The 15,390-nt window shown below is 40.3% G+C and overlaps 1 protein-coding gene across 1 annotated transcript in view; it reads right to left on the reverse strand.

Moving 5' to 3' along the window:
• The window catches only part of C5 (complement C5), a 94,695-nt gene that overhangs the window by 26,495 nt on the left and 52,810 nt on the right, over positions 1-15,390 (reverse strand). The window contains exons 22-26 of the mRNA XM_060200064.1: positions 11,115-11,175; positions 9,168-9,257; positions 5,764-5,976; positions 5,231-5,306; positions 2,722-2,881 (exon numbers count right to left, since the gene is read on the reverse strand). Of these exons, the coding sequence (XP_060056047.1) occupies positions 2,722-2,881; positions 5,231-5,306; positions 5,764-5,976; positions 9,168-9,257; positions 11,115-11,175 (600 nt within the window). The remainder of the gene's footprint in view (positions 1-2,721; positions 2,882-5,230; positions 5,307-5,763; positions 5,977-9,167; positions 9,258-11,114; positions 11,176-15,390) is intronic.

The raw sequence follows: 15,390 nt of genomic DNA on the forward strand, positions 1-15,390 counted from the left end.
TAAAAATATCTACTTTTTCCTAACATGTATCACACATTTGAAATTATTTATGTCTGACTTTTTTGTTAGGTTGTCAGTTCCCTGGTCTTTTTTTTTTTTTTTTTTTAAGTTTTAATCTTTTTAAAAAAGTTATTCATTGTTTGGCTCTATATGTTAACTCTTTTCTCAGCCACCAGGTTCCAGATACTAACATGATGCCAACCAGACTTCCCTGGGCAGACGACCTCAACGTGTCCTGGAGCCCCACTTCCCCAGAACCCCGCCCCACTAGGGAAAGAGAAAGAGAGGCTGGGAGTATGGATTGACCTGCCAACATCCATGTTCAGCAGGGAAGCAACTATAGCAACCTTCCACCTTCTGCACCCCATAATGACCCCAGATCCATGCTCCCAGAGGGTTAAAGAATAGGAAAGCTATCAGGGGAGGGGGTGGGATATGGAGTTCTGGTAGTGGGAATTGTGTGGAGTTGTACCCCTCTTATCCTATGGATTTTATCAGTGTTTACTTTTTTTAAATAAAAATTTTAAAAAATATTCATTTATTAATTAATTTGCTAGGACAGAGAGAAATTGAGATAAGAAGGAGAGAAAGACACCTACAGCACTGCCTCCCTGCTCATGAAGCTTTCCTCCACCCTTGTAAGTATGGACGAGGGTGGAAGGCTTGAACCTGGGTCCTTGTGCAATGTAATAGGTACACTCAACTAGGTGGACCAGCCTCATGCCCCTTCCTGGCTTTATGGATCACACCTATTTCTCTGTCTCTACCATATATAACTTGTTACAGTTCAATAATATGTGTTGAGTAAAGGAATAAACACACCTATCTTGATTAGAGTTGCTAGACCTTATACCACATTTACCCCGACTGATGAATGAGCTTCTTTGTGACAAGGGTACTCAGGGGTTCTTTGCATTATTCCTTTTCTATTTAGTTCATACTAGGTCCTTGGAAACATTAGGTGCTCAGTGAATGATCAATAAAAGCAAGTAGATGGATGAATTGGTGGGTATCTTAAGAAAAAATTATTATAGTATTGTATTCTTCAGATAACACCTAGAGGATGTTTAGTCACCCTCATTTCTTATTGGAGTTTAATCAGCTCTGACCATTATGAAGAACCATTATGAGATCTCGATGGGAAGCCAGGTATGCCTGGCAAGAAAAAGATTAGACTGAGGTAAGAAAAATGAACCCCACACCTTGGAACTATTTAGTCTTAAAGAAACTTTCTAAGTAGTAAAACACTGTAGTGATATTTTGAAGAGATGTAATTACTTTGTAGTTCTGGTCTATACGAATATTGTGGGGGCCGGGCAGTAGTGCAGTGGTTAAGTGCACGCGGTGTGAAGCACAAGGACCGATGTTAATGATCCCGGTTCGAGCCCTGACTCCCCACCTGCAGGGGAGTCACTTCACAGGCGGTGAAGCAGGTCTGCAGGTGTCTCTCTTTCTCCCCCTCTCTCTGTCTTCCCCTCCTTTCTCCATTTCTCTCTGTCCTACCCAACAACGATGACAACATCAACAACAATAATAACTACAACAATAAAACAAGGGCAACAAAAGGGAAAATAAATAAACAATAAAAATTTTAAAAAACAATATTGTAGTGTCAATACTCTGTTGTACTTTCAAAATTGATTACCCTAATCTCTCTTTCCAGCAGAGTGTAAATAGGGAATCTTCATTGCTTCGTGACAGGACTTTATAGCTTCTGATCTGCAAGGAGGCTCTGAGTTTCAGGTATAGATTCTATACTAAAGATACGTGAACAATGTACAGATTACAAATGTAAAAATTACATTTTTTTCAGTTTTCACTTACAAATCACAAAGTTCAACAATTTAAAAAGTTCCTGAGAACTTTTGTACCAAAGTTGTACTTGTGGTACAAACCACAGATTTTGAGGTTCTCTAGCACTTCCTTCCTGTTAAATACCAATGACTATGAGGTGAGGCATCTAACCTGAACTATAAAATTTTATGAAGAACAGTAAAAGAAGAACTTTGTCTGAATACAGAGTATTTTCTTTTTTTTATATTTTATTTATTTATTTTCCCTTTTGTTGCCCTTGTTTTTTTATTGTTGTTGTAGTTGTTATTGTTGCTGTCATTGATATCATCATTGTTGGATAGGACAGAAAGAAATAGAGAGAGGAGGGGAAGACAGAGAGAGGGAGAGAAAGACACAGGCAAACCTGCTTCACAGCTAGTGAAGCGACTACAACGAGGATCCTTACTCAGGTCCTTGCGCTTTGCGCCACATGCACTTAACCCACTGCCCTACCACCGACTCCTCAGAAGATTTTCTTGTAAGGTTATATTTATCTTTTTTCCTTGCTTATTTACCCTCCTAAAATGGGATGAGAACAAACTCAAACTTGTAAACAAAGCTATCATTAATCTGTCCAATTGGGCTCCTTACCTATAATTATATTTTATTTGCCTCAATGATTATTTCTGGGGCTCCATGACTGCACTAAAAATCTATTGCTCCTGGTAGTCATTTTTTTTATTTTTGGATAGGACAGAGAGAAATTGAGAGAGGAGGTAGAGATAGAGAGGGAGAGAGATAGAGACCTGCAGATCTACTTTACCGCTTATGAAGTGACCTCCCCTGCAGGTGGGTAGCCAAGGGCTCGAACCTGGATCCTTGCACTGGTACTTGTGCTTGGTATAATGGGTGCTTAACCCTGTGTGCCAACATCCAACACCCCCTTACCTGTAATTTTACTGGCTGATATTGGGACTTTTCCTCGAAAGATCCATTTTCTAGTTGACAATTCTCAACCAGCCAAAACATACTATTACAGATTGAATTCTGGTTCTGATCTATGTATTTATTTACTTGCCCAAGAACTCTTAAAACAAAAGCTGTTAACCTTTAAGACAAAATCAAATCAATAGATATTAGGCACTGGATCAATTTTGGCTTTCAATTTTGTGCTTGGTTCATACAAAGCTCATTTTTCTAAAAAGAAAAGAAAAAGCCCTACATTTTAAATTAGACAAATCCAATGCAAGGCTGGGGAGACAGCATAATGCTTATGTAAAAAGTCTTTCATGCCTAAGGCACCAAAGGTTTCATGTTCAATCCTCAGCACCAACATAAACCTGAGCCAAGTCGTGCTCTGGTAAAATAAATAAATGAACAAATCCATCAATCAATCCATTGCAAATTGTAAGTTGTCACTATTGTATGGAAGAAGGCATGAATTTAGGAAGTTCTTCAGAAATATTCAATCAGCAGCTGTGTATAGCACATCTGTGATTACAACATTGCTAGACAGCACACAAGTGAACTCAATGTCTGATGATTAAAAGTTAAAATGTACTCTCTCAGTAGTTGTTTTTGAGTCAAGTAGTTTTGAGTCAAGACACTGACTATAAACAAGAAACATTAAAGTATAATAAAATTCTGGATACAAAAAATTTCATGAACCATATCACATATCTCTCTATCTGAGGCCTGAATCCCTTTTCCTGACATCCCTGAGAGTATTGATATCACTTCCTCTTGAGCCTTTCCTTTGATGTAGAACTCATTACCTAACAAGGAATCTTTAATTATCTTATTTATATAGTTAAAAGCAATGTCAGTTTCAGCCAATACTGTCCAGAGAATATAAGAGGGGATCTAATTCATCATTATTGAACTGTCTCAACATCCATTCCTTTGAGTCTCTCACTTAGCTAACCAGAGAACCACCAATTCTTTAGCTTCTCAGATAGACCACTTGACTCCAATCCCCTCCCCACTTTCTTTTTACTTCTCTAGGATTTATCTATTTGTTTATTTATTTTAACTTTAATTTTAAATTAAATATATAGGATAGAAATAGAGAGGAAGGGGGACATAGAAAGGGAGTGAGACAGAGAGACACCTGCAGCACTGCTTCACCACTTGTGAGAGTTTCCCCCTGTAGGTGGGGTCCAGGGTCTTGAACCCGCATCCTGGCACATGGTAACAAGGTGCTCAGCCCCTATTTATTTATTTTATATGAGAAGGAGAGGGAGGGAGGGAGAGAGGGAGAGAGAGAGAGAGAGAGAGAGAGAGAGAGAGATGCAGTTCTATCACAAATGATACCAGGGATCAAATCCAGGGTCACTCATGTAAGCCTTATTTTCTATCTGTTGATCTTGGGTACTCTACCACTGATTTAAAAGTTTGATTTCATTTCCTTCCTTAAAATGTATTTTAAGGGGTGAGGAATTGCTCACCTGGTAGGATTCTCGGAAAGGAGGACAGGGATGGTCTTAAGGGAGGGGGTGGCTTTGGGGTCCTGGTGCATGATGGTGAAAAAGGAGCTAAGTTGAGGTTGAGAATGTTTTGCAAACATGTATACTAGTGAGATGAGAAAATTTACCCATGTGTCAACAACTGCACTTTATTTTTTAAAATTTATTTCTTTATTGGGGAATTAATGTTTTACATTCAACAGTAAATACAATAGTTTGTACGTGCATACCATTCCCCAGTTTCCCATTTAACAATACAACTGCACTTTAAACCATTAATCTCCCAATAAAATCATTAAAAAAAAAGATGGGATGCTCCTGACTGCTCTTTTTTTTATTGGGGGGGGGGTTAATGGTTTATAGTCAACAGTAAAATACATGTGTTGGTACATGTGCAGAATTCCTTAGTTTTCCACAAACACTCTTAACTACTCACCTAGGTCCTCCTTGTCCATCATGTTCCAGGACCTTAACACTCCCCTGATGCTAGAGTCCTTTACTTTGGTACAGTAAACCAACTGCAGTCTAAGTTCTAGATTTATGTTTTACCTTCTGTTCTTATTTTTCATCTTCTATCTATGAGTGGGATCATCCCATCCATATTCATTCTTTCCCTGAGTGGTTTTGAGTGATCTAACTTATGTTTTTGCAGTGTCACTGCAGCTGCCATATGGAATACAGACTGAAGGAAGCAAGGACTAAAGCTGAAAGATGAGAGGAGGTCAGTGCAAAACTCCAGGTGAGATATGAGAATGACCTGAACCAGCATGGTGTGTAGGGGTTGGTTAAGAGCAGTCAAGTTTAGGATGTATTTTGAAGGTGCAGACAAAAGCATCTGCTGTGTCAGGTGTGACTTGTAAGAGAAAGAGAACAGTGAAGGGTGAATAGACTTGTAGTCTGAATAACTGGGTAAATGGAGTTTCTATTAGGGAGCTATTCTTCAGTTAATTAATCAATTACTACTAAAATGTAAATAAAAGCTTTCTACTTACCAAGTGCTAGCATCTCCACCTTTCCACATGCTATAAGAATAGTCAGTATTCCGGTAGGACATGATGCTCACCAGCCCTAAGAGCACCAGAAAAAGAAAACAAGAAACCAAGAGTGTTTTATTGACCCATATTTCTACTCAAGGAGTGCTACATTACTCCGTAGGCAAGGTCATCTTTCTTTGGTTTAGGCATCAAGAATAATATCTTAACCAGTGATAAACTTCTCAGTGGAAGTATATGAATCTCTTGACTTAAGAATGATCAAGTAGGACATTCTGAGCTCAGTCAAGAAGGAAGGATGTGCTTTGCATGACTTACAATGCAGATGTCTTGCCTCACATCCAAGCTTTTTGCTAAGCCAAAGTGCTACACCAAAAAGTTCTTACTTATATAGTAGAGTTTGCCTCAGATTTTTTCTGGTGGCTGAAATGCATTTACAATTTAACTTTTGGATAATAATTACTAGTTTAACTAGACCACTAGTCCAAATCTCACAACACTTTTATGGATAATGTGTAAAACAGATCTTTTACCTTCTTTTAATTTCTTCTTCAGGTTCTGGTTTTTAGTTAATGAATCAGGAGAAAAAAGGTTCCAATTATTTCCTGCTTCCAGGTAGTGATAAACATAGAATACTGGAATAACACTCATCAATTCTGCCTCTGCATTACCCTTGGGGAGGTGGGTGAGAATATCAATGCCTTCCTCACTCAGAACTGCAGACATGACTTCACCTATAAGCAGTCCTAAAACAAACAAACAAACAAACAAACAAATAAAAAGTCAAAGTAGAGATAGTTCTACCAAATTCTGAGTAAATATAAGCAATCAATCAATCAATTTTTATCTACAGGGCTACTGCTGGGGCTCCATTTCTGCAGGACTCCACTGTTCCTGGTAGTCATTTTTTAAACTTTTATTTGGATAGAGGGTAAGAGAGATGTTGAGAGAGAGAGAGAGAAAGAGAGGGAGAGAGAGAGAGAGAGAGAGACCTGTAGCAATGATCCACATATCATGAAGCTTCCTCCTTAAAGTGGGAACTAGAGGCTGGAAACTAAATCTTTGTGCATAGTAACATTCGCAAACTACCAGGTGTGTCACCTCCCAGCCTCACTAAGTATATTTTAAATAGGGATAAGAGCAGCCACTCTTATTTTCCTTTTTTTTTTCTTAATATACAGTTGTATTGCTTCTCAAATTAAGAGAGAAAAAAGATGTTTAGTATGATGAATTTAAAAGAATCACCAGTGTTGGAGCTCAGATTGACAGGGACTCAGGGATTACACAGGCTCCTTTACTAAATTGAATATATATGGGCCTCACCTTGAATTATTGGGGTAACAGTTAATTGTATACTTTCTTCATGTTTTGGAGCCACTGTCTACCCTAATCCAGCTTTCTAGCCCTATTCTCAATTCTGACTATATCTTCCTAGAAAATATTCTAGTCCACCTGTTTGTTAGCTATCAAGCTCAATCAAACATTATCAAAGTTATGGGCCCCTGGGAACATAACTAAAATAGACTTTCTAGTTTCTGTCCACTCTAAGATTACTATTCTCATCTGCTCTATTCCTACTTTTTGGTCCTGTTGTTGTTTAATTTTATCACTTTGTCCTGCTTTTTATCTTATCACCTTTCAGTCAATATTGCAGATGCTACTATGATCTTATCCTGACTTCCCTGGGCAGATGATTTCATCAATGTATCCTAGAACCTCATTTCTTCAGAGCTCTGCCATATTAGGGAAAGATACAAATAAGCTGGGGCTATGCATCAACCTGTCAATGCCCATGTCCAGCAGAGAAGCAATTACAGAAGCCAGAACTCCTACAACCCAAAAAGAATTGTGGTCTATATTCCAGAGGGGGAGAAATGTTAGGGGAAGATGACCAGAGGGCTTTGAATTCCAACTCTATCAGGACCCAGAGAGAGAAGAGGGAAAGAAGAAGGACATTTGGAAGTAGCAACAGGTGTAGGTGGGATTTAGAAAGGAGGAGAAGGCAGGGACATAGATAAAAATGGGCAAATATGTTTAAATATGAATAGTTATAGAAATAATAGTCTTGGTGTATTTCATCAAAGTAAAAGACTCTGGGGGTGGGAGTGGGAGGGTTCAAGGTCCTGGAACAGAGGAGGACCTAGTGGGGGCTGTATTGTTATATGGAAATATTATGCATGTACAAACTATTATTGTATTTTACTGTTGACTATAAACCATTAATCCCTCAATAAAGAATTTTTTTTAAAAAAGAAAGAAAGACTAGTCAACCTGTATCTGTGACATTGGGAGAACCATTGCAGATTCCAATGGAGGAGATGGGGATACAGAACTCTGGTGGTGGGAAGAGTGTAGAATTATACCCATTATCTCATAATTTTATAAATTAATATTAAATCACTAAAAAGAAAAAGAATCACCAGTGATGGAAAGGCATCTCATCTGGTAGAGCCTTGCCACATGAGAAGCACTATGGCACAGGAGGAAGCTTCAGTGCTGTGGTCTCTCCTCTCTGTCTCTCTATCTGAATGAAAAAGTGGCCCAGAGAAGTGAAACTGCACAAGCATGAAGCCCCTGCTCCAAAAAAAAAAAAAAAAATGCAGACATTACTAGCTAGTTGCTGTTGTTTGACCTGATAGCTCTATGTATTAATTCTATTAATTATCATATGAATCATCATATGAATCCATTGCTCACACAAAGCAGGTGAGCAGCTGGAATTTGAATGCTATGGTAAGGGTTTTGACCCAACTTGTAAACTTTGACAAGTCAATTTCTTGAATATCAAACAGTAGCATTGAACAGGATTAAAAAGGTTCTTTCTGGGACTGCTCAAGCCCCTGTCCCAGAAATGGGAACACCCTGCAATTGCAACACTTCTGAGCAGTGAAGTGGCACTGTGATGCCTCTTCTATCTCTTCCTCTCTACTTTTCGATCATTCTCTCTGTGTTTGGAAACAAATAATCAACCTTCTGGGAGCAGTAAAATTGTGTGAGTACTAAGTTCTAGCATCAAAAAAGAGACGAAAAGGTTCTTTTCATTAACATTTTGTAACTTGAAGGTTTAATCTGAAATAAAAAGCAGTTAGAACATTCTATTCTTTCTTTTTTTTTTTTTTTTTTTTGCCTCCAGAGTTATTGCCGGAGCTCGGTGCCTGCACCATGAATCCACTGCTCCTGGAGACCATTTTTCCCCTTTTGTTGCCCTTGTTGTTTTATCATTGTTGTGGTTATTATTATTGTTGTTGCTGTCATTGGCTAGGACAGAGAGAAATTGAGAGAGAGGAGGAGAGACAGAGAGGGGGAGAGAAAGATAGACACCTGTAGACCTGCTTCACCGCTTGTGAAGAGACTCCCCTGCCGGTGGGGAGCCAGGGGGCTCGAACTGGGATCCTTACACCGGTCCTTGCGCTTTGCGCCACATGTGCTTAACCTGCTGTGCTCTCGACCTCCCACATTCTATTATTTCTATGTGTCTGTTACTGAATACAAAGGGTAGGGAACAGGTAAAGACCTAGCAAAGTTGCCTCTTCTGCAAACATATTGGAGGGGAGAAAACACCTCAGGGACTTTAAGCAGAGCAATGGTACTCTCTTGGGATTATTTGCAAGCCCTTAAGTCTGCTTTGCAATAAACCTGGCTGTTAAGATTGTGGAATAGTCCTTCAATCTAGAAGCAGCTGAAGCCCCCATTTTGAGATAATTTTTTTATGCATCAGTGACTGCTCCCAACCTCCACTATGAGAGAATAAATTACCATTAAGTCAGGCCACTGGAATAAGATAGAAAAGTTTAAAGGTGGGAATAGGAATAGGGTAATCTTAGAAGTAATTTATATACACTAAAATATAGAAGAACCAGAATAATCATGAAGATATTTGATTTTTGTCTGAAGTAAGAAGTAAAATAAGGCATTAAAATGTCATTTGTAAATTTACCTCTGACACTCACAACTCTTTTGACTTTTGTTTTGGGGACAACATCTAATGGCATTCTGTATGGGAACTCCTTTCGTCTGCTCGCAATGCCTAAAATTTACAAAAGATCATTAGATTTGCACAGAGTTCTTGTGAGAGGGAAGATTATTTATAGGCACTATAGTATACTTATTGACAAATATTTTTAATCAAAAATAAGTTATTATAGCAAGATTACACATTTTTCCTATTTCCAACTCTGACACCATTATCATCTCCCCAGATAATATCTCTAGCCTACCTGCACATTAGCTGTCAGGCTCAGGTAAAATTAGTAAAATCATGGGCCCCTTGTAGTATACCTAAAATAGACTTCTTAGCTTTTTCTAAAATAGAGACCCCAAATCTCATCTGCTATATTTTTATAGCTTTTTTTTAAAGGATATATTCTTACCTTTAGGTTCCTGATTATTAAACAGTTTGCTCTGATTTATACTTTAATGCTTTTTCAGCCACCAAGTTATAGATGCTACCATGACGCCAACATGGCTTCCCTGGGCAGACAACCTCACCTCTCCAGAGCCCTGCCCAACTAAGGTAAGATAGAAACAGGCTGGGAACGGGGCCAGGTGGTGGCGCACCTGGCTGAGCGCACATGTTACAGTGCGCAAGGACCCAGGTTCAAGCCCTTGGTCCCCGCCTGCAGGGGGAAAGCTTTACAAGTGGTGAAGCAGTGCTGCAGGTGTCTCTCTGTCTCTTTCCCTCTCTATCACTCCCTTCCCTCTCAATTTCTGACTGTCTCTATCCAACAGATAAAGATAAGAAATAAAGAAAGAAAGGAAGGAAGAAAGAAAGAAAGAAAGAAAGAAAGAAAGAAAGAAAGAAAGGTAAGAAAAGGAAAGAAACAGGCTGGGAACAATGAACAATATCTTGGGCCCAACTGCATATCAGATGTCAGGCTCAGAAAAAAAAAACTGAGTATAGTCATGGACCCTTTGGAATATAACTAAAATAGGCCTACTAACTATCTACAAAACGGAGACCCCTCAAATCTTAATCTGCACTATTCCAGCCTTTAGGTTCATGATTAGTCAACAATTTGTTTGGCTTTATATGTTAACTCTTCTTTTAGCCACCAGGTTCCAGATGCTAACATGATGCCAGTCTGACTTCCCTGGGCAGACAACCCCACCATGTGTCCTGGAGCCCCGCTTGCCCAGAACCCTGCCTCACTAGGGAAAAAGAGAGACAAGATGGGAGTATGGACCGAGCTGTCAAAGCCCATTTCCAGTGGAGAAACCATTACAGAAGCCAGATTTTCCACCTTCTGCACCCCATAATGATCCTAGGTCCATACTCCCAGAGGGATAAAGAAAAGGAAAGCTTCCAGTGAAGGGGATGGGATACGGAACTCTGGTGGTGGGAATAGTGTGGAATTGTACCCTTCTTATCTTATAGTCTTGTAGATTAGTCTTAAATTAAAAAAAAGATTACAAATATTAAAGTTAAAAACAGTATTTTAATCAAACCCCAGGCTTAATATATTCTCTTTATATAAAGTGTTAAATTTGACTGAAAGCATCTTAGTCATTTCAAGGCAGAAAATAAATAGGTCATATAAATCTTATTCAACAACAAAAAGGAAGCATGTCATTTTGTCCAAAAAAACAAAAAAAAAGAAAGAAAGAAAGAAGAAGGAAAGAAAATTGTTCTTGGAACTGAAATCTAAAAATAGCTAATGTAATTCTTTAGTCAGCAAGATGTGATGATTAGCTCCTTTGGGAAGCAGGCTCTATAATTCTTTCCACCTCCTCCTTTCAGTCTAACTCAGACACTTTTCCTCTCTGTACAACAGCAAAGTTTTATCATAACTGTATCAGATCATTTTTCTACTATAAGAATTTATTTAATAAAAATAATTTTGTCATTCTACAGAAGGTATACTAAATAAAACATAATTTTACTTACCATAAATACCCCTTGGATCAAGGGTAACACCAGCATAACTTTCCCTTTTCACACCTTCTGGCTAAAATAAAGATAGAAATTATCCAGTTAAGGACATAATGAGAATCAGGGAATTAGCCAGAGGTAGAGCATGAAATGTGTACATGTGTCCCAGAGGTCCAAGGTTCAATCCCTAGTCCCACTGTATGCCAGGGCTGAGCAGTGCTCTATTCTCTCTCTTGTCTTTCTCTCATGAAAATAAATAAGTCTTAGGGGTTGGCTATGGGGCACCTGATAGAGTGCACATATTACAATGCACTATATTGTACCTGGGTTCAAGCCCTGGTCTCCACCTGTGGTGTTGGGGGAGCTTCATGAATGGTGAAACAGTGCTATAGGGGTCTTTCTCTCTGTCTCTCTCTCTCTTCCCTCTCAGTTTCTGTCTCTATCTAAAATCCAATAAATAAAATAAGGGGAAAGAATAAATTCTCATTTTAAAAAGAAAATATAATTAAATTTATATGAACTGAATTCCCTTGACCAACATTTTTGGCACCTGCAGACCTGCTTCACTGCTTGTGAAGCGACTCCCCTACAGGTGGGGACTTGACCAACATTTTTTTTTACCACTTTTCCAGTTAAAAATCCTTTCTTGGGCTGGGTGGTGTCGCACCTGGTTAGGCATATTAACCAACCATAAAGACTCAGGCTCAAGTCCTCCTGCTTCTGTAGGGAGGACACTTCACAAGTGGGTGAAGCAGGTCTACAGGTGCCTATCTTTTTCTCCTCCTCACTGTCCACCTCTTCTCTCAATTTCTCTCTGTCTTATCTAATAAAAAATTAGGAAAAAAACCCCAGAAAAATGGCTGCTGGAATAATGGATTCTCGAAACTTTACATCAGGCTCAACCTGACGCTGTTGACTGGCTACGGAAGAAGGGCAAACGCTAGAAGAAGAACCGCACTGAGTCCCAGTGAAAACCCTAGAGGAAAAAAAAATCCTTTCTATGAAGGAATATAATTTCTTAGCTATTTGCATAATAATAAAAAACAGAAGTTACTATAAGTCAAGTAATTTATCTAAGTGTGTTGAATATTTTTATTCATTTAACCTTTCAAGCATTATTATTATTCCTGTTTAACAGATAAGGCAACTGATACAGACAGGATGAAGAAACATCCAATGTCACACCATTAGAAAGAAACGGAGGCAAACTGACTTCAAGGAATCACTATCAAGAGATGTACAAAATGTGTCCTGCACAAAATAAGTTAATATGTTTACTGAAGTGAATTTCAAGCCTAAAAATGGAGTTCAGAGAATGAAAACTTAGGAAGACCCAGTTCATTGTTAACTAGTCAAGGAACTCTTGTCAAGAACTTTATCTCCAAAGTCAGAGAGAGGATGAATATAGAATGATCTCACTCATAGACAGAAGTTGAAAAAATAAGAACAGATAGGAAAACACAAAGCAGAATTTGGACTGGGTTTGGTGACTTGCACCAAAGTAAAAAGACTTTGGGATGCAGAGGGAGGATTCGGGTTCTGGAACATGATGGCAGAGGAGGACCTAGTAGGGGTAGAACTGTTATGTGGAAAACTGAGAAATGTTACACACGTGCAAACTACTGTACTGCTGACTGTAAACCATTAATCTCCCCCAGTAAAGAAAATAAAAGTCAACTGGAAAAAAACCAAAAGGCAACAAGCAAACAAAAAAGAATCTTATCTCCAGAATCCCTTTCTTTGGTTGCAATACACCATACCAGTCCAAGTTTTACTTTGCATTTCCCCTTTAAACCATTAAGCTCCCAATAAAAATGTAATAAAATAAAAATAAAAAGAAGTCGGGCAGTAGTACAGCAGGCTAAGCACACATGGCACAAAGCACAAGGACCGGCATAAAGATCCTGGTTCAAGCCCCAGCTTCCCACTTGCAAGGAAGTCACTTCACAAGTGGTGAAGCAGAGATTCGACTTCTGGATGCGGAGCTATGAGCAGCAGATCGCTTTCTCTCCTCCCCTCTCCTCTCCTGGATCAACTAGGAATACCAAAGGAGACCACCCGGGACCGAAACAAGACAGGACTAGAATGACCACAGGAACCCAGTAAATCACTGGTGAGTACAAACACGTGTGGCTGGTGACAGAGAGGAGAGAGGGGCCTAAGGAGAGATTAAGTGACTGCCAACAGTTCAACAGTTTATCAGTTGAGACACCACCTCCAGTCTGCTCTACCAACAAGGGGACAGCTTAAGGGAGGAGAGGACTCCCCAGAGACTCACCAAGTGCAACTCTGAGTCTCCGTTGCTACTACCCTCAGAATCTGGAGCAGCAACAGGAAGGGACACCAGGGAACAGAGATCTAACCAGGAAACTCAGAAGACAGTGCTAGATGGAATAAAGACTCATCACCCGACCTGTGCTGGATTAGCACAGTCAACGGCCAAGCCTTTCCCGCTATGAGACAAGTTCTCAAGATCTTCCCGCACAGTCATCACCGCCCAGCTATCATCCACATTGGTCTCCAGCTCCCACTGATTCTGTGCTCGGAGAAACTAAGATGGAACTTTCGAAAAGCAAACTGGCGTCTGTTCAGCGATCTTACCAACAAATCTATTCCTGCAATTCCAATTAACTCTATCCCCTCTGAAGATTACTACAGGCGCTTCCGCCAAGCCATCTTCAAAGCAGCTTCCCAAGCCATTCCTCGTGGGAGACGTGCTAACTATACGCCTTGTCTTGATGCTGAATGCGAGCAACTACTAAAGTAGTATGATGAGTCGGGTGACCCAGATGTGGCTGACCATCTCATTGCCTCCCTGGATGCAGCACGCCAAGCCTGCTGGCAACAACTCACGGAAAGTCTGAACTTCACCCACTCAAGTAGGAAGGCCTGGAAGCTTCTTCACAGACTGGGTGCCGGTAGCCAACCCCCTCCCGTCTCCCATCCTCCCGTATCTCCAAACTCAGTGGCCAGTCACCTAACTCAAGTTGGACGTGCTAAGATCGACCCAGTCTGGAAAAGAGAAATTTCCCACGAGTGGTCATCCCACTTCCGGTTATCTTGTCCATCTCCAAAACTCTCTCCCTTTACACTGTCTGAACTAGAAGATGCTTTGAAGAGGGCTAAACCGGGAACAGCTGCTGGCTATGATAACATCACCCCAGAACTCATTCTTAACTTGGGCCCCGCAGCAAAGAAGTGGCTTGCTTCATTCCTGTCCCACATCTTGGAATCTGAGTCTATGCCCAAAGTTTGGCGTCATGCGAAGATAATAGCGGTTTTGAAACCAAAGAAAGACCCAACACTGGCCGCCAGCTATAGACCAATTTCTCTCCTCTCCGTGTGTTACAAACTCCTTGAGAGGCTGCTTCTGTCACGTATTTCTCCTCTTACAGAGAAATTCCTATCACCCGCCCAAGCTGGTTTCCGCCCAGGAAGATCTACCTGCGAACAAGCCCTGGCCCTCTCAACTTACATTGAAAATGGATTCCAGAAGAATTTAAAGATGGGTGCTGTCTTTGTTGATCTCACAGCAGCCTATGACACGGTCTGGCACCGTGGTCTCCTAGTCAAGATCTCAAGATGCCTGCCTCCATGGGTGGCCAACACTATATCGTTTCTTCTCCAAAACAGAAGATTCCGGGTACATCTGGGTGACAAGTCTAGCAGATGGAGACTTGTCTCAAGTGGCCTCCCCCAGGGCTCTGTTCTGGCTCCTACGCTATTTAATATTTACATCAATGATCTCTCAGAAACTTCTTCAAAGAAGTTCATCTATGCCGATGACAACTGCTGTGCAACTCAGGCATCAAAGTTCGACATCATTGAGGAAACACTCACGAAAGACATGTCTCTGATATCTGATTACTGTAAAAAATGGTGACTAATCCCTAGCACTGCAAAAATGATATCATCTGTTTTCCATCTACACCATGCCTCAGCCTCGCGTGAGCTTAATGTGCAGCTTGGCGATACGAGAATCTGGCATGAAGCCCAGCCAGTCTATCTTGGCGTTACTCTCGATCACACTCTGTCATTTCACAAACATCTCATAGAAACTGCAGCAAAGGTGGGCGTGAGGAATAACATCATTGCAAGACTGGCCAGCTCCTCATGGGGCATGAGCGCTTCCACACTACGATCATCATCTCTGGCATTATGCTATTCCACTGCAGAATACTGTGCCCCAGTATGGTTCCGTAGCCCCCATGTCCACTTGGTCGATTCCAAATTATATTCCTCCATGAGGGTAATTTCTGGAACCATCCATTCCACCCCGGTTCCATGGCTG

The sequence above is a fragment of the Erinaceus europaeus genome, chromosome 10 (genome assembly GCF_950295315.1).
Source record: "Erinaceus europaeus chromosome 10, mEriEur2.1, whole genome shotgun sequence".
Taxonomy (NCBI): domain Eukaryota; kingdom Metazoa; phylum Chordata; class Mammalia; order Eulipotyphla; family Erinaceidae; genus Erinaceus; species Erinaceus europaeus.